Genomic DNA, 25,864 nt, shown 5'->3' with positions numbered 1-25,864 from the left:
TGTCAACGTGGAATCTTGGCAGCCATCTTTTCCGCTTCGGTGCCGTCGCAGGGCGGCTGGGAGGGGGGGGGGCAGCCACGAATCCTACCCCACCGACCATCACAGACACGACTACCACCACCTCAGCGACAGTGGCAGCGACTTTTCTTTCTGTCTGTCGATCTCTCTCTCGGTGACGCCCGCCAGTCGCAGCGCGCAGCGTGGACGAGACCGAGACGTCTCGAAGAGGGTCGACCATCGTCTCCATCACAAACACCATTTCCACCTTGAGCGCGTGGGCGTGGATGTGTCTCTCGGCAGGGCGCAAAGCCGAAACTCGTATCCTGATTCTCGAACGTCTTTTTTTGGCATGTCACATCTGCCGCCAAACCCGCCTGAAAGTGAGTAGTAGTGAGTCGCTGTCTGTCTCGTCTGGCCGCTGCCCGCATTCTGCCATCTCTATCGAGCCTCCATTCCTCTCTGTTGCCTGCTCCCCTCACACCCGACTCCGAGGGCTGCCAAGATCTTCAATCCGATCATTCCTCCGGCATTTCGCATTGGAATTCTTGCTGTTCCACGCGCGCCGCAGGCTTTGCTGATTGCCTCGTTTGTTGTCTGCTGTTTTTCCAGGCCAATACCTACCCCTCCCACTCTTTGTCCCTCCTCGTCTCGCCACCGACGCCATCTCCCCTCACCGCTCACACACCAGCAACCCTCTCACCTGTGGCCACCGGCACAACAGAGAATGGAGGGTAAAGAGGGCAGGTTGCGGAGGAATAGTAGGGAATCGAGGCTGTCACGCCGGCAGAAGCTGGTGCTGGCTGCCGTGGCCGCCGTGTTGATCATCGTCCTGATTGTCGGCCTCGGCCTCGGTCTCGGTCTCAAGAACCGGGGCGGCGGCGGAGGAGACGACGATTCACTACCACCGGCTCCTCAACCCACCACCATCTGGCAGCCCAAGGTCAACACGTCATGGCAGATCATCCTCAACGCGAAGCTCGACATTGACCCCAACAACCCTGTTGTCGAACCCGACGTCGACGTGTACGACATTGACATGTTCATGCACCAAAACTCGCGCGCCGTGTCGAGTCTGCACAAGCTCAACAAGAAGGTCATCTGCTACTTCAGCGCCGGGTCCTACGAGAAGAACCGTCCTGACTCGTCCAAGTTCCCCGAGGAGGACATCGGCCTTGTCCTGGACGGGTGGCCGGACGAGAGATGGCTCAACATCAGCAGCCCGGCGATCAGGGAGATCATGGTCGGCCGCATCGAAATCGCCAGCAGGATGGGCTGCGACGCTGTCGATCCTGACAATGTCGATGGGTACCAGAACGAGAACGGGATGGACCTGACACCGGAGGATTCCGTCTCCTTCATGACCTTCCTCGCCGACGAGGCTCACAAGCGCAACATGGCCATCGGCCTCAAGAACGCCGGCGACATTGTCAAGACGATGCTGCCGCGGATGCAGTTTGCCGTCAACGAGGAATGCGCCGAGTTCAACGACTGCAGGACCTTCTCTCAGTTTGTCGACGCGGGCAAGCCCGTGTTCCACATTGAGTACCCCGAAGGAGCTCCGTTCAACACCAACGCCGAGCAAAAGCAGGCGTACTGCAACGCCCCAGGGGCGAATGGGTTCAGCACCATTCTCAAGGGGATGAACCTCAATTTTGGGGCTGAGTACTGCGATGGAAGGCAGGTGAGGACAAAGGTGCTGCGGCGGTTTTCCTCTGGCTGATAATTACGATTGCGTTGAAGATCATCATCTCTCTTTGCTTTCTTGTTTTACTTTGCCGCACACACACACACACACATACACACACACCAGAGCCACGCACACCATCATCGTCCCTGGGGTGCCGCGTCCCTCCTCCCCGCTTTTTGCATCATTTCACATCATGTCTCCACCTTGGCTTTTTTTTGTGGTGCGGACATTTTTTTATTTTCTTTTGTTTTCTTAGATCAAAAGAGCTGCAATAGACCATTTCTCCCCACCACTACACATCACCACACACCACCACCTCTATTTTTTCCCCACCTTATCATTTACCCCGACTCCAACTCCCGCACGCGAATACAACCTCACCTCTCTCTACCTTATCTCACCAAATTAATATAAACTTTTTATTTTTTGATTTATTTATTTATTTTTCTTCCCCGTCAAAATGGGCACCAAAATGACCAAACTCTCTTCCCCCTCCCAAAACAACAACAAAGCCCTCATCCTCCTCCCCCTCTACATCTACCCCTCCCCCGACGCCTGGACCCCCCTGCTGCTCGCCGCAAACCGGCACCCCACCCTCCAGTTCCTCGTCGTCGTCAACCCGTCCAATGGCCCCGGGGAGGGCGACAGGCCGGACGAGAACTACGTCCGGGTGCTTCAACAGCTGAGGGATGTGGAAAATGTAAAGTTGGTGGGGTATGTCTACTGCAGCTATGGGAAGAGGGAGCAGGGAGAGATGAGGAGGGATGTAGAGAGGTATAAAGTTTGGGGGTGTGAGAAGAGGGGTTGCGTAAGTCCACAAACAAACCAAAAAAAAACCACAGTGCGGGGGGTGGTACACACTGGCTAATGATAATGAAAATAGGGCGTGGATATCAAGGGGATTTTCTTTGACGAGGCGCCTGCTGATGGGGGCCATGTGGGGTATATGGCTGAGGCCGCGGGGGAGGTAAGGAGTGCGCTTGGGGAAGAGGCGGTGGTGGTGTATAACCCGGGGGTTTTTCCTGATCAGGGGTATTGGGAAAAGGGGGATTACGTGGTTGTTTTTGAGAATGTAGCCAGGGAGTGGTGGGGGGGTTATGTGAGGGAGAATGTGAAGAAGTTACCAAAAGAGTTGAGGGAGAGGAGTGTGGTTATTGCGCATAGTTGTCAGGGAGACGAAAAAGAGAGGATATTGGCGGATGTGAGGAGGGAGCGGTGGGGGGCGCACTTTTTGACGGAGGAGGGGGGGTATGAGAGTTGGGATGGGGGTTGGGGGGGGTATGTGGGTGAGGCGGATGAGGAGTGGGATGGGGAGGAAGAGGGGGGGTGTTGTTGATGATGGAGAGAGATGGTTAGGTTGGGTTGGGTGGGCGATGATAGACCGGGGGCAGGTGGAATATTCAGCGTCATCTATATTTTAGACAAAGGGGCTAGTTTCGTTTCGTTAACCTGTAGAAACCCCATCTTTTATGTCCACATGGCAACTTTTGGCGACAATTTCCCGCTAGTTCTAGGCTTGAGTCTCATTGTAATGATGGACCACATGGCCCTTGTTATGACGTTTTAGGGCTTGAGTCTATTGTCATGCATCCAACCTTTGTTGTAAACAAGCGAGAGCTGTAAGGTTCTAGACTTGAACTAACTGCCTGCTTCATTCTGTCTTTTTGCTGCAAGGCGAGGCAAACAATAAGCTTTCATGCAGTCATTCGAAACCCTCCATGCATTGTTTTCTGTCGTTCTAGAACCCATCTAAGGTATCCATCATGAAGCATCTATCCACCCGATGGTTGCAAAGCCATATTGGATTCCTGCATCGACGACACACCTAACCCATCTGCAGCAAAGCCTAGACCTTGACGTCTTTTGATAACTGGGGCTTTTTGCTGCAAAGTTACAATCAATCCATTCCTTGCCTCCTCACTACCAGGTAAGGTTCTAAGGCAGAGATTCTAGACCTTGCACGGCCATCAATCGTGATTGGACGCCACGTTTTTCTCAGGAGATGCTACGATTGGTGATGGGGGAAGTGTACTGCGACTTTTGACTTCAGCTGGTGTGTGTTGGTGAGGGATTATTGAGATCTAGAATTCCTCACTGCTGGGCAAGCAAAAAAAAAAAGAGAAGTTTTCATGATGAGGGCTTGGAGGCGAAGTTTACCTGGTCCATCGAAGCTGGGGCCGCGCACTTCGTGTTGGTGATGATGGCTTGTAGCTCAACCCCCCGTATGTTCCTTGTTTTGTGATACTGTGATGCAAAGTTTGTATTCCACCACATGGTTTCGAATTGCGTGTTCCCTTTACGGTGTTAGTCTGGTGGTGTGGTTGAACAAGGACGAAAACACACACACAGCACACGCGCCCCGCGCACAAACTCGATGCGGCGGGGATGGAAGTGGACAAGAACCTGTTTCTCGGGACGGGATTGTGGTGTCTGTGTTTGTGTTTTTGGTTACTATTGGTTGTGTATCTTGCTAGTAGGTAGCTAGGTAGGTAGAAAGTGTTCTGTTTTGCAACACTCCAGAGGATTGACGACCACCAAGTTCACCGCCGTCATCTTGGCACACGCAAACATAAGGCTCGAACGCAATGAGGTCATCTTCAAGATGGTGGTGCCATGGCTCATGCGTGTGATGGGTAAATAGTTCGGTCCCAGGGAATGTGTTGTCACCTTTCTCTCCCGGTACCAGGTAAAGCAGCTGAGAGCACTTCGGCAACCAAGCCTCCATTGATCTTCTCCGTACATGTCTTTTGTGTCTGGTGACCGGATAATTTTGGGAGCTGAGTTGCCTGCTTTCCTCATCACATCTTTCGCAGCTTGCATCTACAGGTACCTACGTACAACATGTAGCTCTCAGGTCTGTACAATAAAGTATGCATGCATTCTGCAAGAGGGCTGGCTGGGGTGTGGGATGCAATCTACTCTTCGTATTTCACATCTGCTGTGTGTGTGTGTGTGTGTATGCGTTGTTCGTTACCGGCCCTTTTTCAGCCAATCCTGTTGTTACGCTGTTGTTACCGGCCTCGAGGTTGTGTAATCACGGGCCCCTTTTCGACGTTGATGATGACTGGACGAGGTGAATGGTCTGACCTGAGAGCGAGGAAAAACTGTTTCCGTGAATCACGACAACTGAAGAAAACAAAAAGTGAGATGTGAGAGGTGGGGAACTCTCCCCGAAGGATTCTGCTACAAGTGGAAAGATCTTTGTGTGATGACCAATTTTTTGTTGACGTGGTCAACAGTTGCTCCATAGGGCAGACGTCACCACCACCGATTGGCATCGGGTCCTGGCCTGCCCGGCTGTCGAGATGCCGAGGTTCTCATGAGGTGGTTTCGGGAAACTCGGTGAAGTGGTGATTATGATGGGCGAACAAGCATTCGAGTGGCTTTTTGGTTTACGAGGTGCAATGCATGAGCTGGGGGCAAACCTGCTTTAAACCTGGAAGGCTGAAGTGCTGGAGCTTCAATAGCGCCATGTGAGTTGGTGAATTTGGAGACATGTCGATCATGAGGTTTATTTTGGGGTAAGGTGTGCGGAGGTGGAGGCCGGCGAGTGGAGGTGAGGTGGTGAGGTTGGATGGCCATCAGATCGCCGTAGTTCCCGTTCCCACGGCCGAATGCGCCCCCCATGTTCGCCTCATTGTTTTTCTCCACAATCTCTGTTCCTGGATAAATGCAAGGGAAATGTGACGAGTCACTTCTGTACCCCCTGGCTCATTCACACCCCTTTAATTGCAAGAGAGGGGTGCCGCGCGGTTCATCCACGATTTTACTTTCTGTGGTTGGAGGGTCCGAGGACCAGGGAGAGAGGAAGCGACAGGACAGGGGACAGGGGACAGGGGGCAGGGGGCAGGGGGAGCTTCAGGGGGGGTTGGATATTCGGGTCGGTGGGTGGATGCGGTGGGCTACCTTACACCAGGAAGGAGGAGGGGGGGGGTGGGATGTGCCGCAAGAAGAAAACGTTGGCGTGATTCCATTTTGACGTACCATCGAAAACGGAGTTCCGCTGTACTACGCCCGACGTTCGATTACACAGGGTGATGGGTTGATTCTCGGAAACTTTGGGCTCCCAGCCTGAGCTTTGTCTTACCTCAGCCATAAACACTCAAAAGTTCTCGTCAGTGATGTGTCAATCGGTCTCAGTCCAGTAGAAATGGGAGGGGCAGCGCGGCAGCGGAAGAGTGGGAACATGTCCTCTGTGCCTTGTGCCTGGCGTCGTGCCTGGACTGTTCCGTCAGCCGCCTCTGGCGCAGAAGCTCGCGTCAGAACTCAGAAAAGTAAAAAAAAAAAAAAAAAAAAAAAAAAGGTGGTGTTGTAGGGCGGGAGCAGCCACCACCGTCCACGGCGTTAACTAGTCGCCACGTCAAAAAGCAGAGCTGAGGGCGAAGGCGGGGCTAGAACTTGGGAGCTTACTCTGATGTGCTTGGATATATTGATCCCCTCATAGCCAAGATTTCTTGAGCAGCAGAATTTGCGCGTCCAAAACCACACCACCATCTCATCTCATCGCCCCAAGTGCTGCTGCTACCTCGGCCTGATTCGCTCGCTTGCCCAGCATGAAGCTCTCATTGGTTGCTGTTGCAGTTGCTGCTGCCTTCTCGTCGACGGTGCTGGCTCACTCGAGCTCACCGGCCGACGTGAACATGCTGGAGATGCGAGCTGCCAAGGGCAAAGGCAAGCACAACAAGCACGAACACCCCAAGCATGACTTTCGTCTGGCTTGTGTTTGCGAGCCCGACCGGTGTCCGACGTTTCTGCAGGGCAAGTCGGTGAGTTTGCTCTCTTACATCTACACTGTTCTGCCGGCAGCGTCAGAGTCGTAGTATGGTATCCATGCTGACTTATCTCGATGTTGATATTACCGTAGCTGTGCGAGTGCAAGGCAGCCCACCTCGAGGGATGCTACTTGAAATCGCAGAGAGGATGCCCAAAGCCCTCGGCTAAGGTAAGTTTTTTTTTTTCTTTCTTTCTTTCTTTCTTCGTTGTGTTGACGTGGCCGGTCGCGTGCCTCCGTCAGGGTCTCGTTCGCTCAATCTATCCAAAGTATTCTGCGCAGAAATCGAACAGTTGCTGACGATCATGGCCTTGAACAGAAGTGTTGAATGCAGGAGGATCGCTTGGCATGTGAAGCTAGCGGCCTAGGGCTGCAGGGGTCGAGGGAGGAAGTTGAAGGGGGAAAATATTTCAACAGAAGAAATGTAATTGGTTAAAAAAGTTGGAGAGTGTGTTCCCCGGTGCCGTTTGTGCCGAGGCCAGCCGTGTTCGCATGTAGCAATTGACAGCAATTAATCTCTATTTCTTGGGGGACGCGCAACCAGGAAGGTTCAATATAAGCTTCCCCAACACTACCGGGCACATTTCTTCAAGAAATACAAGCTCTTGACAAGAAAATGACAAGAAGGGACAAGCCCTGGGCGAGATCCACACGCAAGAGAGTCCAAGACAACGCCAAGGTGTCGTATATGGTGTAGAAAAGACATGGGACGGGAGCACGGGAGTTGAACAATTGCATTGTTTATTTCAGTTTCCTTTATTGCTTTGCTAAGTAGGTATAATGTGTATCCTTATTCCATAGCCTAATGTACTGTAAAAATGACAAAAGAAAACAAAAGACAGTCGCAGCCGTTTTTAGGAAACCTAGGAAATCCCAATGCAAATCCCTTTCCCTGCTTAGACAGAAAATGAACTGAAACAGAAAGTGTGTGTGTGTGTGTGTGTGTGTTTGTGCCCTTTTCAGGTGTGTGTGAGGTGAGGTGTGTCAGTTGAGGTTGCCCTGGGTCTGCCAGGTGGCAGAGGGCAGAGATGTGTGTGCCGCGTCCCACTCACTCAGCTGTCGACCCTTGTCCGCGACTCCAAAACACCGCAACGTCAAACGACCACCTTGACCAACCCTCCATCAAACAGATCAATCAAATCAATCAATCAATCAATCAATCGCCAATTTTACCCATTAGCATTATTACCCCATCGAAGAAAGAAAAAAATACCGACATCCACCCGATCCCGAAACGAAACCACATCCTCGAAGGGAATCAGTCGCTTGGCTTGGCTTTGGCTTGGCTTGCTTTGGCCTGACAGGACGGGATGGACATCATCACACCTTGACTGACTGCTGCTGCTGCTGCTGCTGCTGCTGCAGCCCCAAGGTCCTCTCGACAAAGTTCCACAGATCTGATGCGCACTGGGCGACGCTCTCCCGCGGTGACCACCCCAGCTCCTTGCTGGCTCGCTCGGTAGACGCCACGCAGACGCCAACGTCTCCTGGTCTTCGTCCGGCCCAGTCCAGTGAGACAGTCCTTTTCGATGCGGCCTCGAGGCTCCGGACTGCTTCGAGCACAGTGGTGCCTGTGCCGCTCCCGAGATTGAAGGCGCGGAACCCTGTCCCCCCGCGATCGCCGTTCCACCCGAGCGCCGAGATGTGGCCCCGCGCCACGTCCAGGACGTGAATGTAGTCTCGAACCGCCGTGCCGTCCCGTGTCGCCCAGTCTGTGCCGAATACGTTTAGCCTTTCCCTCTGCCCCGTCAGCACCTGTGTCAGCACGGGGTACAGGTTGGTCGCCTCCCCCCGCGGGTTCTCCCCCAGCAGTCCCGACGGGTCGCAGCCAACGGGGTTGAAGTAGCGCAGTGCCACGATGCGCCAGGCCGGGTTCGCGGCCGCCACATCTGCAAGAATAGCTTCGCTGAAGTACTTTGTCCGCGCGTAGGGGCACGACAGGCCCACCGCCGACGGCTGCGTCACGATGCGCTCGCCCGTCGACTCGTCGACCCGCTCTTCGGCGTGGTGGATCAGGTCCGACTCCCGCAGCGGCTCGCCCGTGTTGGCCTTGGACCCGTACACGGTCGCCGAGCTGCTAAAGATAAAATTGTGGATGTTGTACTTGTCGAGCTGCTGGAGCAGCGATACGAGCCCGCAGACGTTGTTCTGGTAGTACTGCAACGGCCGCCGTATCGACTCCTCGACCGACTTGTAAGCCGCAAAGTGGATCACCCCCTCGATGCGGGACTGGTACGTCATGCGCTGCCTGCCGCTGCCGTCGATCGACATGACAAGGTCCGTGTAGCTCTCGATGAGGAACCGCATCGATCGGCTGCGATAGTCGAGACGGTGGAAGTGGATCAAGGGCATCCTCCTGCCATTGGCCTTGCAGTGCTTGGCCGTCAAGGTCTTGATGCTGTCCAGGATGGTCTGGTAGCTGTTGCTGAGGTTGTCGACAATGATGACTGCAAGACGGCACGGTTAGCATGAGACGGCAAAAAAGGTGGGGGGAGAGAACAATACCATTGTGCCCCTCTCTTAGAAGCTCCAACACGGTGTGTGATCCGATATACCCAAGACCCCCGATGACGAGGGTGAACTTGGGGCTGCCAGCTTCTTGTTCACGACCACCAAGTGGTGATGGGGAACGATCAATGTCGAAGCCATCCTCAGATAAGTCGGGACTAGTGAGCGGCGAGCTCGCGGCGGGTGAATCCGACGGCGAGGAAGAGCTCACCGAGTCTGCGTAGTGGTCGTTGTCCATGTCGTCAAGTCCGCTGGGAGGTTGAACAGGTAGGTTGTCGATGGAATCCCCGGGCCACATGCTTGCTGCTTCTAGTTGTGTGTGTGTGTGTGTGTGTGTGTGTGTGTGGGTGTATGGTATATATGGGAGGCTTGATAGGGCTAACGAAACATGCAAGGACAGAATAGGGATGTCAGGCTTGGTATTTAAAAACACGGTACCGGGGCTGCCGTGACTGCGGAAGAAAGCTCACTGATGAGACATATGAATCACGGCAAAGGGAAAAATTAGGCCGGCTTTATCAGCCTGACTCTGCCAGCCAGCAACAAGGTACTATTCTGGGCAGTGGAGTCCTCGCTTTGCTCCATGTGTCCCGGTACTCCGGGAGCCCTACTTCCACGGCACCATGCACGACCACTGCGGCAATGGTTCAAATCGAAGCATTGGCCGCAACCGGATGGGCAAGACCTTCTGCCAGACTGTCCAGAACTGTCCAGGGGGGACCCAGGAGGGGGGTGGAAGGTTCCTGAGGCCCGGGTCGGGCTTACCGCCTTGGGGTCTCGACTTCATCCCACTCAGTTTCGTTTCACTGGCCACAACACGACGGAACACAAAACACAGGGCTCCGCAGAAAGAGACAATCACATCAACTACTCAGCCTATTCACGAAAGCAACTCCACGGCCGGAATTCTTTCCAATTCGGGCTGACGTCTTTTGCTCCTCAGCTCCACAAGGGCCGGGAGCACCCGACAAATATGCCCTGATTGCCATGCGGTGCGGGATGGGACTGGACTGGACTGGACTGGACTCGAACTCGAGATACACAGGCACACCATCAGGAACAGCAAGCTTCTTTCAGCACAGCTCACATCCTGCCTGTGCTGTGCGGCGTGGCTTTGCCCTCTGCGATTGTGCCCTTTGTGAGCCATTTAGGCTATTGACTGCTATGGAAGAAGCCGGGGCCCCGCTGTGGAAAAGAATAAACAATGCATCAAAGGACGGGATTCAGGAACAGAAGGTGGAAGAGAGGCTCTTCTTAGGCAGAGCCTTCCGTGCCGGGTGTGTAGCTTCTTGGCTGACCTAACCGTGACATCCGTTTAAAGGAAAACTCTTACGACTTTTCTCAAGCTAAGCGAGTTGGCGCTGACGGCCTTGGACACAGTTCACCGAAAACAAAACTGTACACACAGTAGATGGTGATATTCTCGCCCGCCTGCCCTGTTGGGCACGACGGAATCCTTGGCGAATACTCCGTATTGCTTCTCTTTTTTTTCTTTTTTTTTCTCTCTCCCTCTCAGGCTTGTCCCACTTGAGCGTTGCGGCTGACGGCAGTCACGTCATTGGAAGTGGTACTGGGATGATTCCGGTAAGGTGCTCGGACAAGACTTGATCTGACAAGCTCTGTGGTACCAGCACAGCGTTCCCTCACAGACATGACAACCTGACATGGCGCCAAAACGCCATCCAACCCACGCCCAAAACCAGACCAGATGGTTTACCGATGGGCGAGGACTCAGTCGAGGTCTGGTCATCAGGGCGAGACTTTGTGAGTTGAGGTTGGGGAAATATTGGGGATGTGATGGACGGTCCTTGCATTGCATAATTGTCCAGACTGGACTGTGAGGTTGGATGGTTGGATGTACCTTTGTATCGTATCCGTACCTGTTTTTCTTTGACCTCGAGGGAGCTTGGCAAAGAATAAGGCGATTCGCCTCGCCCAATTCGATTCGAGCATTTCGGAATTTGTCCCGACCTGGGGAAAATCTTGCAGGACGCCCAAAAGCCAACACGAGAAAATTTCTTTCTTCTTTTTCTTTTCCTTCCAACGAACGAAGTCGACGGCCGCGTGGAGAAACAAGTGGTTGACAGTCACAGACAAGGCTCGACGTTGGCCGGGCGGGGTTACATACGGCGAGTACTGTACAGGAAAGAAGCTGCATCTCGTCTCGTCTGGAGCTGCAATGTCACTCGAAAACGGAAGACAGGAACGCCAACAAGTCACCAAGTCAACAATCAGAGCAACCTTGGGCTTGGCAACCACACCACAAGAAGTGATCTCCGTGGGGCTTCGATCTCGCCGTGCGTTAGCGCGTATATGGCGGAGAGCGGCCTATCAGCTTGACCCCTTGCTCCCCGATCAGCTTTTGATGACAGGCCGGCAACTGAGGTGCCGATCCTTGCCCAGGTTCCGGAATATTCTTATTGTGGGAGCACAAAGCCCCGGTAAGCGCCCAAGCGCCTCCCCCCCGATACTGTCACACACACACAGCTCCAGCTCCCATCGACTCTTCTCTCATGGACGGGAGACTCACAGACGTTCCACGCAGGGAGCCGTACCGTTAACCGACAACCGAGCGCGCGCAATCTCCCATCTCACCCATTCTCATCGTATTTGCTTTCTTTTCTAAAAAAGCCATCAGCCGCTCCGATGCCAACGTCGGCGCCATTTGTCGTACACTGCCGGCCGTTTTTGCTATGACAATTCGGGCCTAAAGGATTATGGGGAACCTGGAAGTGTTGTTAGTGCGCAGCAGCTAGCTTACCAGTGCTTACCTAGCGGGAAAGCTAGCATATGCCCAAGCAAGGCAGGCTGAACTAGCTGACAGCGAGCGTTGGTTGTCCACGTTGGATCTTGGCCCTACCAGAAACGAAGCTCACCGACACCACGTTCACAAAGAACTGTCCACACCTGGACTGGACAAAACAATAGGGCCGTGGGGGCGAAACCTCGACAGATGCATATTATGTTATTTGCCTATTATCCCCTTGTTCCCTTTGTTCCCCTTTGGGAACATCCGTTGTATTTGCGTCCCATCGACAAAACCAACACCATACATTAGCGAACGGCAAACGTGGGCACAGCGGAGCTTGGCCTCGGCCAGCTCACACAAGACACACAAAGAAGGAGGGAGAGCAAAAAAGGCACACCAGACAATTTCATTCGGAGCCCGTATTTTTATTTTTTATTTTCTCTGACGTTGTACCAAGTCAAACTGTGCAACTTCAAACCCTCACCGTGTATCCACGTGGACATGCGCTAAAAGGGTTGCAGATCTAGCTCCGTACCCGTACCACTCTCTGCGTTATTTTGGGATGCGACTCAGTCTGAGTCGACTCTCCCTGAAGTTGACTGGCGAACAGACCCGCTGTTACATTGCAAGGGGCAAGAGAGATATGTATGTTCGGTGGGGTAGGGTAAGGTAGGTAGGTAGTGTAGGTAGGTGGGTGGTTGTGTGGTTTGTGTGCTGTGGTGGTCCCCGAGCGAGGACGGACACAACCAAGCCCCCCCCTCCTCGCTTTTTTTCTCCCTTTCCCTCCTTGGGACCTGGACTCGGACGCCGAACTCGAGGTTTGCATTTGCCGCAAAACTGTGGGATATCGGATTTGGGCACCAAGAAAACCAAGAACCTTGCTGAGACAGCTTTCTCTTTGGCACAGCTGCTGTCTTTCAGTAGTGAGGGCGCCACACCCGCATCCCGCAAGCTTTGCCTTAACCAAGCAGATGTTACATCACATTTTGTGTCTCAGCCTCTTTTCGAAACCGGAAGTCGTCCAAGAGAACAACAACATGTCCGGGATGGATAACGGACTGCTTCTTCTTTCTGACGAGTCTTTGGCGCCTGGCCATTCGGTGGCCGCCACCGTGGTGTGTGACCACAATGAACGGCCGGGGTGTCCGGCAGCCCTAGTTCAGCCAGGAGGCTTTTTTTTCTCTTCCTTTGACTCTTTCGGCTGGGGGAAAAAAGAAGGCTTGGGTCTCCCTCGGATGTTGTGGCTGGATGGATACCCATCCCGGGTCCATGCGAGGCGAGACGAACAAGCTCATCAAGCTCATCTTGGAGCCAAGTAACCAAGCAGAAAGAGGGCCAAGAATTTGCCGTGGGTGGGTTTCGTTGTCATTCGTCAAACAAACAAATGGGGATCTGCTCACACTGATCACCACATCCCCTTCCCTTAATATCCATTTTTTATCTCCTCTCGTGGCTTGTCTAGACCCCTTGGCCCCTCCCCCCATTGTCGGTCAACCCCATCTTATCTCTTCACCGTCATCTTGTCTTTCGTTTCTGCAGGATCGTCGTCGTCTTCATTCTCGTGGGCCACCTTGTTTCTGGCCTTGGGGAAAGTTCTACTTTCGTTTTCTTGAACATCGTCGCCTGCGTCGTCTCCAGTGATAGGCAACAAAGTGTGTGGTGGGTTTGATGAGGTTGAGGTAAATTTATACCTTGGCGTCGTCGACAATCAACACATAGTACGAGAAACACACGCACACAGGGGTCAGGTTCGGCAACAATCTCGTCGTCGATTGTTCTGGATATCCCGTCGGAAAGGGCGGTTATTGTTCTCTTGGGGGGGAATGTGGAATAGGAGGAAATAATACCGGTGTGTACACATGATCCATCCTACCCTCTGTCATGCAGGTGTGAGAGCACCGCACCAGCACCAGCAACCAGCACCGAGACTATCTTGCCTTGCCTTGCTTTCAGCATCCCACCGTTCCCTATCATCGTGTGTGTCATTTTACCTAGTCTAACTATTTATTCATGACTTAGTAATCCCTAATCATCTGTTAGCGTCGTCGGTGTGTGTGTGTGTGCGTGTGCGTGTGTGTGTGTGTGCGTGTGCGGGATACCTACCCATCTCCAAGTACGCACCCGCATCGTCACTAGTGCTAGTTTTTTTCTTGTTACTTTCTCTTTCTGCTTGTCACACCCTCCCGCCATATCGCCATCATGGCCTCATTCTTTCAGTTACCGACGTCGGGTGACCCGGTGGTCAAGGAATGCAACCCGGACGGGAACCTCACCGACCAACGCCAGGTCTACTGCAACAAGGTGATACCGTCCGAGGACCGGCTCAAGACGCCGCTGCAGGTGTTCACGCTGGTGTATGGGGCCGTGTGCCTGGGGCTGCCGGTGCTGTACTTTGTGATCAAGCAGTTGGTGGTGTTGGGGAGGAGTTGGAGTCGTCGACGGAGCGGGACAGAGAGGTATGTCTGCCTCCATCGCCACCTTGGTTTTGATATCAAGCTAACATGCCCTAATAGGAACATACCCCCATCAATACCGGGAAGTAAAACCAAGAACAAGTCGAGGTCGTTGACGTCCCTCCCGTCGACGAGCACTACGGAAGTGAAGCTGCTGTCGTCGGTTCAGCATCTTCACTTTCTCGGCGAGGGCGAGGGTGAGGACACTGCTGCCATCTTGGCGGATGGTGGTGCTGGTTTGGGGAGTGAGAATGAGCACCCCTCTCATCACGCTTACATTGTCCCCCTGAGATCACTGGGTTCGACATCCTCTCCCATCAGGACAAACCCCCCCAGGATAGGACTTGGCAACTCGCAGGATAAACCTGTGATTCTCGGCTCTGTCGCCCTGCAGCACATCACAAGAGCTACCCTCCCCAACTGGGTCCGGTACCTGACCAAGCTGATCAAAGATGACTTTTCCGCCTCCGGAGTCGTCATCTCCCTCTCCTCCCCTTCCACCACCACCTCCGACAACAACCAAGACGTAGTCATCCTCCACGACCTCCTGACCCGCCTCCAAGAAATCGACATCCCCACCCTCATCACCCTCCCCCACGACTTGGCAGACTCCCAACCCCTCTCCCACGTCGACCTGTCACTCGTGGCCGGTCTGATCATCCAAAACGCGTGTATCCTCCCCAACGGAACAAGACGTGACTTTTTCCGGAGCTACCCTCTCCGCAGCCTCATGTCCCGCGTTCTTGGGGAGAGGTCCGACCGGCCCTGGTTTTTCGTCGGGTTTTGGGATCGTTGGGATGTCAGGCCCAGCCCGGCGGTGGTGGTGAGGGGGGAGAAACTGGCCAGGCATTTTGAGGGGGTGTTGGCCCATGGCCCCAACGGGGGAGAAATGGGGAGGAGTGTGAGCGGGTTTGAGGTTTTGAGGAAGCCGGAGACGACGGACTTGCAAAAGGTGTGGATGGGGCAGGGGAAGGGGGTTTATTTTGGAGAAGGGGCAGAAGAGGTGGCGGGGTTAGATTTGGAGGAGATGAAAGATTTTTTGCCGGAGATAGAGGTGTTGTTGGAGGGGGTGGAGGTTGGGGAGGGGGATGACGACAAGGTGGGGGAGGTGGACAGGCATCGGTTGTCGCTGCTTTCCTCTACGGCTGGGAGGGGTGGTGCTGGGCGCGAATATGAGATGCCGGGTTCGTTGGTGGGGTTTTGGGACGGGACGGGGGCGGGGGAGGAGGTATCGTGTTTGGGGTGTGTGCCGCTTCATGTTGATGCTACTGCTGAGCATTACGAGGCGGTGCTGGCTACGCAGGAGCACCTGAGGGAGTTGGAGATGTTGGAGGTGGTGGATGAGGTGGTTATCAACAAGATTGTTGAGCAGCTCAGGGCTTTTCAGGAGAGTTCTGCCGAGCCGTACTTGGTCAATGCGCTTTATGAGGGGTTGAAGCAGCAAAAGGTTGTTGTTTACAAGGGGCTCGCGACGGGGTTTAGTATCCCGGACAATGCGGCCGAGTTTTGGGGGCTGAGCAGCGAGTTTTTGGTTTTGGGGGGAGGAGAAGGTGGGGGTGAGGTTGTACATCTCGCGGAGGTGTCCCTGGGATGTCAGCACCATCCTTCACACCTGGTTTGCCCACCACGGGTTGACCCGTATCGAGCGGTTCGAAGAGGAGCTGAGGTTGGAGAAGGCGTTGGATCCCACCTCGACGGCAGAGGCACCCCTGAGCATCAGGACAGCCATCCAGGGCTCGACCCCAGCCGAAGCCCTCAGCCTGCTGCAGCGACTCCAAACCAGCAAAGTCGAGCACGCCTTCAAGCGGCCCATCCAGGACGACTGCCGGGTTCTCCTCCTCGACGAGACCTCCGTCGCCTCGTGGAACGACGCCCACTCCCGCAAGTATCAAGAGGGGACCATCACCATGGAGCAGCTCCTGCGAAACCGCCTCTCCCACTTTGCCCGCTTGGGCGCGAAAAGACTTCCCTCCCTTGGCAACCTCCTCAAATTGCACGAGCTGATGGAGAACTTGGTCGACCACTGCCTCTTCGTCGGCGACATTGAACCCCTCAACACGATCAACTCGGCCCTCACCCTCGCCTACGACCCCCTGGACTGCCTCCACGACAGCAAGCACGTCGACCCCAACGCCGAGTTTGTCATCCTCCTCTTTCTCTGCGCGCTGCGAAAGTCGGCGCTGGAAGACGTCTACATTGAAGCGACGGACCACTGCCCCGTCTTTTCCCAGCCCGACCAGGCCGCCGTCTTCTCCGAGCTCTGGGTCCTCGGGTCGCAGTGTGAGCTCTACTTTGGCATGCCGCCGCGTGCTTTGGGTCGGATCATCTACGCCCGTCACCGGGAGTTCCTCGCGGCTGACCCGCCGCCGCCGTTGACCAAGGAGCAGAAGGGGTTGATGACGGTGTATGCCAAGCCGGAGCCGTCCACCGGGATCAGGAAGATTGACCCTGAGGGGCCGGCGAGGCAGGGGTTTAGTGTGTTCAAGGCCGTGCAGGGGATGAGGAGGGCGACGTCCGAGTTTGGGGCCTTGTCGATTTTTTGCCTGCCGGCCATGTTGGACATTGTGCTGCTGACGTTTTTGGGGAGGGGGTTGTTCATGACGGCGTACATGGGGGAGAAGTATTTGTCGGCGGCGTGTTATGCCTTGTTGATCAGCTTGTTGCTTTCGGCGGGGGTGACGGGTTGGGTGGGGAGTGTGGGAAATTACTACCTCTACAATGTGAGTTTTTTTTTTGTTGCTGCTTGTGATGATTGAGTGGCTGACATATGAGGTGTAGTATGCCTACAACAACATGGTCTTCTTCCACGTTCAGCGTCTTGCTGGCGGGTTTGCGTTGACCTTGCTGGTGGGTGTTGTCGGGACGGTGATTCACATTGTCAAGGTCGGGGTCGCGCCGGCATTTACGTATTTTGCGTACCTTGTGCTGATCTCGACGTATCTGAACGTGCTGGGAATCATGGCCACCATGCACCAGCACGGCACCCCCCTCACGTCCGGCCGCACCGTCCTCTGGCGCACCCTCCCCCTCCTCTTCATCTCCCCCATCGTGTCGACCTACCTCAACGGCCACGACCTCGAAATCTACCTCTCGGTCGGCTTCGGCTTCTTGATCATCCTCCTGATCCAATACCGCAGCCTCTGCCACGAGTGGATCAACTGGCTCGACAACGTGCCCAAGTTTACCGAGAAGGACATTCTGACTTGGTACACGACCCGGCTGGAGAAGCAACAATCATCCGGCAATCAGAGCAGCAGCAGCACCTCGTCGGTGTCTGACTCCCTCTCAGAAAACCCAGACGACTTCAAGAAGCTCGCCCTGCAGGCCTTTCGCGAGATAATCACCCAAGGCAGCACCAACTTTGGCCACCTCAAGAACACGGTTATCACGCCTGACCCTCTGATCAGAAGGGTAGTCAAAGGCCTGCCCTACATCCTCTGGCTCATGAAGAAGGACGCCACCGAGGACAATCAACCGGCCGAGATGTTTTCTGTCGCCTGGTTCTCGCAGCTTTCCCAGGCTCTGAAGCGCCAGCAGCAGATGGCGCAGGGGTTGAAGGAGCACAGCATCTTCATGCTGTTTCGGTACGGCAAGCTGGATATCGGGCATAATGTGGGCTTGTTTCTGATTTGTCTGATGGATCGGTGGGTGAGCATCGCGATGGCGGCCAACTCGGCGCCGATTGACTACTTTACCACGTTTACGTCGAGGTACGCGATTTGCTTCGCGATCCTGTACTTTTGCGCGAGCGTGATGATGCTGGATAGCATGTTGAGGGAGTACTGGAAGGCAAAGTATGATTTGAGCGACGAAAGGCTGGGGAGCTTGGGGGAGGCGGAGGGCGTGAGTGGGGAGTGGGAGAGGTGAGTACCTTATCTGCCGTGCTCCGGGAGTGAGAAAGAGTGGGAAACTGACCATGAGATCACAGAAAGCGGAGAGGGCTTTATTTCTCCGCGCTGTTTCGGCTGGTGCGGAGACTGATGCTCATCATGGGTACCGGGACGATGCTTGTTTGGACCCTCGTCGACGATGCGCAGATGCTCGAACTGTACTACATTTACCTGTTGGGCTATTCAGGCGTGATTCTGTTTCAGGTACGTTTCCCCATAGGCGGGACAAGTGTGCAACAACATCCCGAGACCTCGTCTTTTTGTGCATCGTTTAACCGGCTGGGGTGTGTATATATAGTTCAACCGCTGCTTCACCACGGATCCCTCGTCTCACTTGGCGGCTATTCTCGTCTCTGCCATCTTTGGCTTCATCACCGGGTGCATGCTCCACGCTGTCTTTCATGGCAACGGCTTGTTCTTCACCGACGCCATCGCGCTCAACGTTGCCTCGCTTACGGCGGCAGCGACGACGACCATTTGGGCCGTGTATGACTTTGGCAGACCCAAGTTCAAGGATGGCGAGGGTCGAGTTGACGAGGCTGACACGTTGGTTCAGCCTCGCCTGGGCGCACCCCCCGCCACGTCGGAGAAGACCCACTGGAGGGACCTGCCTGGTACTCCCATCTTCACGCAAGCTACCGCTGGGTTGCCCGAGAGAGTCTTTGCCTTCTTGCGGTCGAGTCTTGACCGGCCCTCGGCGAACTTTGACAAGGCTCCTTGGGCTAGGCAACTGCTTGAGACGACGGTGCAGCTGTGGCAGGACAAGCAGATCCAGGTCAACATGTGCTCCCGCTCGGCGTTTATTGAGGGCGGGTTCGAAGATGCTGTGTCCATTGGCAAGCAGGTTGGTGAGATCCACTACATCGATGTCGCTGGCCTTGGGGAGATGGACTTGGGCAATGAGGCGTGGGAGTTGTTGGCTGCTCAAATCATCGCCGAGGCTACCCTGCATCACATTGCTCGCGCCTCCCTTGGCTTGACTGCCGACCAGGCCATCCAGGCTGAGCATATCCTGTTTGGCACCGAGTCCTTATCCAAGCGAATCGAGCTTCAGCTTGCTGGCGATGATTACACTAATCTCCTCATCGTCAAGGAGACGACCCAGCGCATGCTGATGAAACACCTCTGCTTTGGCGTCGAGATCGACTCTGAGTGGGAGCTCCTGCCACCTGCTGTTCGTGCTTCCATGTTCCAGCGCATGATGGGCGCGGAGCTCTCACCTTCCAACGGTCTTTTGGAATGGCTCAATGAGAGGGGTCTCGACATCTCCTCCGTCAACTTCCAAGTGGAGCTCTGCAACCTCATCTTGAGCAAGACTGAAGAGGTCTTGGGTACTCGCACTCCGCCCAACTATGGCAATGACATCCTCGCCGGCCCTGGCTCAGGCAAGACCAGACAGCCCACTCCCTTCTTTGCCCGCATCATCAATCTCCCCGTCACGCTGGCAAAATGGGTTGGTATCATCTCCGGAGGTGGTTCCCACCTTGAGCGAGAACTCTGGTACAACCTGCGGCACTATCCCTGGATGCGCACACCTCTGATGTACCTTATCACGCTCATCTGGAGAGGATGCCGCTGGGTCAAGAACGCCATCACATCTCTGCTGCTCATCTACCGCCATGCCGCCCTGGTCAACATCTCCCGCCTCGCCAAGAAGGGTGTTTCCAGAACCCTGGTCAAGGACCGCATCACCGCCGAGCTTCGCCGCAAGGTCGTGACTGGTTTTGCGTCCCGACCCGGTGAGAACTCGATGACGTTGGAGGTGTTTGAAGGCGCGCTCAAGACCAAGCCGGGAGAGGAACACAAGCCGCTTGCCACTGCCATCTACGACAACGCCTCTCGTCTCATCACCCGGCGCGATATCTCCAAGAGTGGTGACACTGTCACCACCTACACGTATGGCGACAGCACCAAGTCGCGGTACCCCAGCTGCAAGGTCGTTTCCGACCAGAAGCACACCAAGCAGTGCTTCTACGACAAGAAGGGACGCGTCACCCACGGCACCATGGCCTACGACGGGATCGAGTACTCGTTCCAGTACTTTTACAAGTCCAGCCCCAAAGGCAACCACGAAATCCTCAAAGCCGAATTCAAGCCGGCCACCGCCAACCACCACCACCACCACAACAACGACAACTCGTCCTCCGACAGCATGGCCGTCTTTTGGGGCACGCCCCTCCGCGAAGACCTCTCCTCGGAGAAGCTGAACTGGGTTCCTTCGGACCGCGTCTGCCGCGTCGTCAGGACCATCGCTGGGAAGAAGTACGTCACCACAAGCGACTACCAACACCGTCGCGACCCCGTCATGATGACGGTGCTGCTCTCGGAACAAGGGGACAACGCCAAAGCAGCAGCAGCAGCAGCAGCCGCAGCCGTCGCCAAGCCCCCCGTCGTCTTCCAGCACGAGGAGCTCTTCCTCCAACGACCCAACGACCACTACTTTGAGAACGACGACCTGCTGATCCACCACCGGGTCGACCACGTCCGGCGGATGGCGCGCTTCTGCGGGCACAGCATGTCGTGGATCTCGGTCCTGAACCCGGCCGCGTGGCTTTACAGACGGCAAAAGACCATCTACCGGCCCGTGCCGACGTGGTGGTTGAGAACCGAGCTCTGGGACCACTGGCGCAAGGGCGGCGGGGTTCTGGACGCGATCGCGGCCTGCTGGATGGACGAGCTCATCCTCCGGGAGGAGCCCCTGCTCAAGAAGTACTGGAGCGCGAGAAACGCTGGTCAGCTCGACAAGGCAAAGGCTGCGCTGGACGGGGCGATTGAGCAGATTGTCAGCGCGATCGAGATTGAGAAGGACGTCTCGGAGGTTTGTCTGCTGCCGATCAAGTACTCGGATTTGTATGCTATGGGGTTGGGGAGGGATGCGAACCAGCTCACGATGAGGCCGGGCGATTGCTTTAGGGACACACACGAGAGGATATCGGTTATTTTTAATGACATAGGGTGCTGGCCGGATTCCCCCGGGGGGGTGAGCAATTGCAGGAGGGATTTGGTGAATGGGCACAGCACGATTCGGAATCATGTGTTGGCCGAGTCGGCGAATGAGTATGGAATCCCGAGGTTTCAGGTGGAGAAGAGCGTGCAGAGCTTGAAGATGTTGCCGCTGTGGGGGCTGGACGGGAGGACGCCGAACCATGGGGTTATTGACAATCTGCTTGAGTCGGAGGTGGACGCCAAGATTGCTGTGACGGATACATATCGGGACATAGCCGGCACGTTTGTCCCTTTGATCAAACTTTTTGTCAAGGGGGCGAGGTCGAGGCATATTCCCAAGCAGGATATGATCCACTACAGCAACGCCATGCTGGGCATCTTTGAGTTCTTTGAGCACAAGGACTACAACAAGGCGTGGAAGTCAAGGGAGGTGGCGTCTGCGTGGGTGGAGGCTTGGTTGACAGAGTACGACGACGACAACATTGTTGATCCGAGCTCCTACTTTGAAGTTGAGAAGCCGTCCATGACCGACTTTCGCGCGACGCTCGAGATCTTCTGCTCGTACTTTTTCATCTTTTCGGTCCAGACCCCCGAGGACTGCCCCAAGGTCTTCCAGTCGACACATCACGGCATCAGCAGCCTGTTCGGCATGCTGCTCAAGTACAAGCGGGGGGCCACCTTTGGCATCTGGGACCACGCCATCCTCTGGAGAGAGTGCTGCCTCAACATCTCCCCCGCCCAGTCCACCCTCCCGCTTCCCGTCCAGTCCATGCTCCTGTCCGGCATCGGCCTCGCCATGAAGCTGGCCTACTTCCACGCCGACGTCGTCCTGCCGTGCACGCCCGTCTTCAACCCCATCTGGGAGCAAGACCTCGGCACCGACGGCAACCGGCTCTCGCACAAAAAGACGTTTGCCCGCAAGATCGACCCCATCGTCAACGGCGTCAGCAACATGGACGCTTTCAAGCCGGTCGAGCAGGTCGGCACCGACACCCCCACCGTGGTGATGCTGTCAAACGTCCAGTTCATCAAGGACATCAAGACGGCCATCCTGGCCGCCGACGTCATCGTCAACAAGTACGGGTTTACCGAGTACAAGCTTTTGGTCTACGGGGCGAGAGACAGGGAGCCGGGGTACGACATTGACATGTGCCGGCTGATCGAGTCGTGCGGCCTGACGAACCACGTCACCCTCAAGGGGTTCGGCAAGCCGGACCAGGCGCTGAAGGACGCGTGGCTGTTTATGAACTCGTCGCTTTCGGAGGGGCTGCCGCTTGCCATCGCCGAGGCTGCCCTGGCGGGTGTCCCCATTGTGGCGACGGCTGTCGGCGCGACTGCTTTGGTGCTCACCAACCCGGATGACCCGTCCGTGAGGTACGGCGAGGTTGTCCCGCCTAATGATCCGACTGCTTTGGCCAGGGCGCAGATTGCCATGTTGGCCATGTCTGGTCCCTGGGCCAAGTTCGCGGGTGATGTTGACAAGCGGGGCTCGGTGCCGCCTCATTTGCTCATGCCGGATAACTTGACGACTACAGATGTCAAGTGGCTTACCAAGCGGATGTATGATAAGGCCGAGGACCGGAGGAAGCTGGGGTTGCTCGGGAGGCAGATGGTGCTTAGGGGGTTTCATGGGAAGAGGTACCTTAGGGAGCATGAGCAGATGTATTGGATTCAGTGGCATTTGGCCGGGATGAGGAAGGACAAGGCGCTGTTTGACGCCAGGAGAGTTGGGTGGAAGGGGGAGTTGTGGTTGAAGAAGGGGGAGAAGAAGGATAGCTTGAAAGCGAATAACCAGGGGGGGTTGCAGAGGAAGAAGAGTGCGAGGTGGCAGGAGTTTACCAGTGGGAGGACGCCGTATAGGGGGAAGAGATTGAGCAAGGCACCCAGTAAGCAGCGGGAGGAAAAGGTGGTGGTGACTAGGGTGCAGGAGTTGGTGTAAAGATTTTGGGTTTTGAAGTTGTGTATATGCCCTGAGAATGATGGAAAAGCGAAAAAAAAAAAAAAAAAAAAAAAGAAATAGAAATGTTGTCTATATGGGTTGGACGTAATGTTTGTTTGGGTTGGAGGAAAAGTTATTATCATGCCTTGGATTCTTCCCTTTGTTCATGGTGTGCTTTTGTTAATGATTGAATGGCTTATATAGATTTATGGCCTTAACTTGTAGTCGCTAGTTTGTTAATAATATTCCATCAATTGAAGATACCCCCCGCCCCCTGGTACATGAACGCGAGGTTCGACTGCAGGTTTATCCTCCTTCCATCTCCGTCTCGGTGAGAATCCAAGACCCAAATCCTGCTCCCTGACATCCTTGAAACTCCCATCATCCCTCTCTGTCCTGGTCATCCCTCTGTCGTGATTTCTCCCCGCGGACTGCGAGCGGCCGACAACTTCCAAAACCTTGGCCGTTCAAGCCTCATTCATTGTGTCAGCAAATACCACCTTGGGTCAGGGATTCGACACTGAACCACGGATCTGGGATGACGGGGCGTGGGATATATACCTCGCGCGGTCTCAACTCACTCACCCCCACGCTTTCTCTCCCCCCATCATCACATGGACCCGACATCTCGGACTCTTTTGCTTCTGGAAGGTTTTGACAAATCAAAAATTGGGAACACAACATCGTTGTCTGAGGCTCAAGTGACTGGTTTACTGATGTATGCGACGTCAGCCTGCGCCACCAAGTGTTGGGGTGATGAACCAGAGTTCAGGCTGAGCTCACTGTTACACGTGGATTTAGGCCGGTCTGGTTATAGAGGAAGTGGATGATGTTTCAAGGCTTGACTGGTTGGTTCCTGTGATTTGGGGACGTAACGTTGTCCTGGAAAAGCTTGTTTCCTGATCTCGTGTGCTCAGTATGAGGGCGTAGTTTGGTTTGTGGCACCTGAAGAGTGTCATTCCAGAGAGCCCTAGAGACCGGGCAGTTATGTCCGCCAACATACCCGGGGAAATGGTTAGAAGATTCTCAACTAGGTGATGTTGATATTTACTTACCTGTATCATCGTGGATGGTGCAATAAGGAATGTACCTAGGATATGATGCTATTCTTTCGACAGTATTCTCATTTCTTGCTGGAAGTTTTTGGAATCGCTGGACGTTTATCCACAGTTTCGTCAAGCTCCTACCTGCTTAGAGCAGCTATTCATCACCCATGATGATGACCTACTGCTCGGACTCGTTGAACCATCAATATCCACTGTTCTAAGATCTCGTCCACGGATGGTTTCGGTCTGTCGGTGTGAGACAGACAGTTGATGAAGTGTTCAGATGTCTGGCTCTCATCCCATCCTCAAAGCTGACGAGACTAGTCTACACTTTCGTGATCAGATGAGCTGTCATTCCGGATACTAACGGCCAAAAGGAACCCTTCCAAATTTTGGATGACGCCATTCTCACGACGGGACCTCCGGATTGCTTGACTGATGGAGCGTGGGCCGAGCATCAGCCATGCTCACCGAGATTTTGCAGTGCTGCTCATCGATATTCTATGGCTTTCACATTTCTGACAATCACGATTCATGTAAGCTGGGACTTGTCAGGTTCGGCATGACACTCGGACTGTGATGCTTGTTACAGATCATGTGAAGCGTACGAGTAAAGCGGGCAGGCTTCGAATGCCGCTGATATTGTGGTGATCTTTCTGTTTGGAATCCCGCGGGTCTCGAGCATAAGTAGGAGCACAACCCTCGGCCCTGGAGGAATTGTTTCACTCACACTCACACTCACACTCAAAACCCAAGACTAGTTCCACTCACTCAAGTCTTCAAGATGAAGTTCCTCGGCATCACCACTCTTCTTCTCCCCGCCACCGCACTGGCTCAAGGTGTCGTGTTCACACGCCAAATCATTGCCACTGGCGATGGGTGCAACTCGGCCACCATCCGCCCTGTCTTCAGTGCCGACAACAGGTCCGTGGAGGTCACACTTGACCGCTTCTTCGCCCAGCTCCCCATCCCCCGCGAGACCTTCTGCTCTCTCGACTTCCGCGTAACGCACCCCGTCGGCCGTAGCACCGTCAACGCTGTCGCCACGCTCATCGGCGATGTCTCGTTGCCAGAGGCGGGTGTTTCCGCCTTTGTGCAGCGCAACTACGTGATCTCCCCCACCACCGTGGGACGTCCCACTGGCGAGACCGACCCTCCCGCGCTCGAGTTTGTCGGACCTACCGCTGTTGGCTTCAACGAGGTGGACCGGTTCACCTACAGCCAGAGCTTCACCGCCACCCAGGACCGCACCGTCAGCATCAAGCTCAATGACGCCCGGCTTCGCCTTCAGCAGTCTACCGGGGATGAGGGGTTTATCCGCCAGTCCGTGTTCATCCTTGACATTCACGATCAGTCTTCGTCTTGAGGAAGTAGGTTGTTGTTGATGGTTTGATGTTTCGGGGGGAGGGGTTGCAGTGGAAGAGGATGGGCACCGTATGGAAACAAAGTTCTTTGGCTTAGATTTTCTTACTTTTCTTACTTTCATTTACGCTCTTTATATATCTTATGTTTCTATCAACAGACCTCGTAGTCTTCTTACAATAAACCCCTTGCAAGGAAACTGAACCTGGTTGCGTCAGCGATTATCTCTGTTTTCCAAAAGAAGCATGGTTGGTCAGAAATTCATCGATCCGGGAGGATTCTGGCATCCTCGAATTAGCAATTTTCCGACATTTAGGAGGCGGACGATGCATTCGAAGCATTCCACAACCTCCGAGACCTTCCGTAGCCCCACAAAAAGATTCCTTTCTTCCAGTCGATCAACTGCTTTTCGCTGATGTCTTGAAGCCAAACATGTCTTGGCCTGCTTTGCTACACCAATTGCCAGCCTTCCGGACACAGCACAGCATAATTAGCGCAGCCACCGCCTAGGCC

General features: G+C 54.7%; 7 protein-coding genes across 7 annotated transcripts; 5 read left to right on the top strand and 2 right to left on the bottom strand.

Annotated features, from left to right (window-relative positions):
- Window positions 1-51: 51 nt before the first annotated feature.
- QC764_402220 (uncharacterized protein) lies at window positions 52-1,962 on the top strand (the record flags this gene model as incomplete). The annotated part of the gene is made up of 3 exons (XM_062946505.1): window positions 52-380; window positions 722-1,681; window positions 1,954-1,962. Exons 1-3 carry the CDS (start codon window positions 285-287, stop codon window positions 1,960-1,962), a joined length of 1,065 nt encoding a protein of 354 aa, XP_062800112.1. The 5' UTR covers window positions 52-284.
- Window positions 1,963-2,147: 185 nt separating this feature from the next.
- QC764_402219 (uncharacterized protein) lies at window positions 2,148-3,023 on the top strand (the record flags this gene model as incomplete). The annotated part of the gene is made up of 2 exons (XM_062946504.1): window positions 2,148-2,495; window positions 2,571-3,023. The coding sequence occupies 2 exons, from the start codon at window positions 2,148-2,150 to the stop codon at window positions 3,021-3,023; spliced, it is 801 nt and encodes a 266-aa protein (XP_062800111.1).
- A 2,772-nt stretch (window positions 3,024-5,795) lies between these two features.
- On the top strand, window positions 5,796-7,038 carry QC764_402215 (uncharacterized protein). Its single transcript, XM_062946503.1, has 3 exons — window positions 5,796-6,453; window positions 6,552-6,629; window positions 6,778-7,038. Exons 1-3 carry the CDS (start codon window positions 6,241-6,243, stop codon window positions 6,784-6,786), a joined length of 300 nt encoding a protein of 99 aa, XP_062800110.1. The 5' UTR covers window positions 5,796-6,240; the 3' UTR covers window positions 6,787-7,038.
- A 740-nt stretch (window positions 7,039-7,778) lies between these two features.
- Window positions 7,779-9,264, bottom strand: QC764_402210 (uncharacterized protein; the record flags this gene model as incomplete). The annotated part of the gene is made up of 2 exons (XM_062946502.1): window positions 7,779-8,905; window positions 8,964-9,264. The coding sequence occupies 2 exons, from the start codon at window positions 9,262-9,264 to the stop codon at window positions 7,779-7,781; spliced, it is 1,428 nt and encodes a 475-aa protein (XP_062800109.1).
- Window positions 9,265-12,475: 3,211 nt separating this feature from the next.
- QC764_402190 (uncharacterized protein) lies at window positions 12,476-22,943 on the top strand (the record flags this gene model as incomplete). The annotated part of the gene is made up of 7 exons (XM_062946501.1): window positions 12,476-13,564; window positions 13,735-14,171; window positions 14,229-15,671; window positions 15,694-16,888; window positions 16,947-18,031; window positions 18,097-18,262; window positions 18,357-22,943. Exons 2-7 carry the CDS (start codon window positions 13,915-13,917, stop codon window positions 22,941-22,943), a joined length of 8,733 nt encoding a protein of 2,910 aa, XP_062800108.1. The 5' UTR covers window positions 12,476-13,564; window positions 13,735-13,914.
- A 1,276-nt stretch (window positions 22,944-24,219) lies between these two features.
- QC764_0062470 (uncharacterized protein) lies at window positions 24,220-25,598 on the bottom strand. The gene is made up of 2 exons (XM_062940527.1): window positions 24,761-25,598; window positions 24,220-24,697 (listed from the first exon to the last, which is right to left on the bottom strand). The coding sequence occupies exons 1-2, from the start codon at window positions 25,473-25,475 to the stop codon at window positions 24,576-24,578; spliced, it is 837 nt and encodes a 278-aa protein (XP_062800106.1). The 5' UTR covers window positions 25,476-25,598; the 3' UTR covers window positions 24,220-24,575.
- Window positions 24,774-25,355, top strand: QC764_0062480 (uncharacterized protein; the record flags this gene model as incomplete). The annotated part of the gene is made up of 1 exon (XM_062940528.1): window positions 24,774-25,355. The coding sequence occupies one exon, from the start codon at window positions 24,774-24,776 to the stop codon at window positions 25,353-25,355; it is 582 nt and encodes a 193-aa protein (XP_062800107.1).
- Window positions 25,599-25,864: the final 266 nt, after the last annotated feature.

This window comes from Podospora pseudoanserina, chromosome 4, assembly GCF_035222485.1.
Source record: "Podospora pseudoanserina strain CBS 124.78 chromosome 4, whole genome shotgun sequence".
Classification (NCBI taxonomy): Eukaryota; Fungi; Ascomycota; class Sordariomycetes; order Sordariales; family Podosporaceae; genus Podospora; species Podospora pseudoanserina.
Note: the sequence above shows the minus strand (reverse complement) of the source record. Positions and strands in the feature narration are given on the sequence as shown.

What these genes read in the sequence shown, in the direction of transcription:
- QC764_402215 (XM_062946503.1), top strand. Translation starts at nt 6,241, where the DNA reads ATGAAGCTCTCATTGGTTGCTGTTGCAGTTGCTGCTGCCTTCTCGTCG. An exon ending in CGTTTCTGCAGGGCAAGTCG is followed by an intron (nt 6,454 to 6,551) that starts GTGAGTTTGCTC and finishes ATATTACCGTAG; the next exon opens with CTGTGCGAGTGCAAGGCAGC.
- QC764_0062470 (XM_062940527.1), bottom strand. Translation starts at nt 25,475, where the DNA reads ATGAAAGTAAGAAAAGTAAGAAAATCTAAGCCAAAGAACTTTGTTTCC. An exon ending in ACTTCATCTTGAAGACTTGA is followed by an intron (nt 24,698 to 24,760) that starts GTGAGTGGAACT and finishes CAATTCCTCCAG; the next exon opens with GGCCGAGGGTTGTGCTCCTA.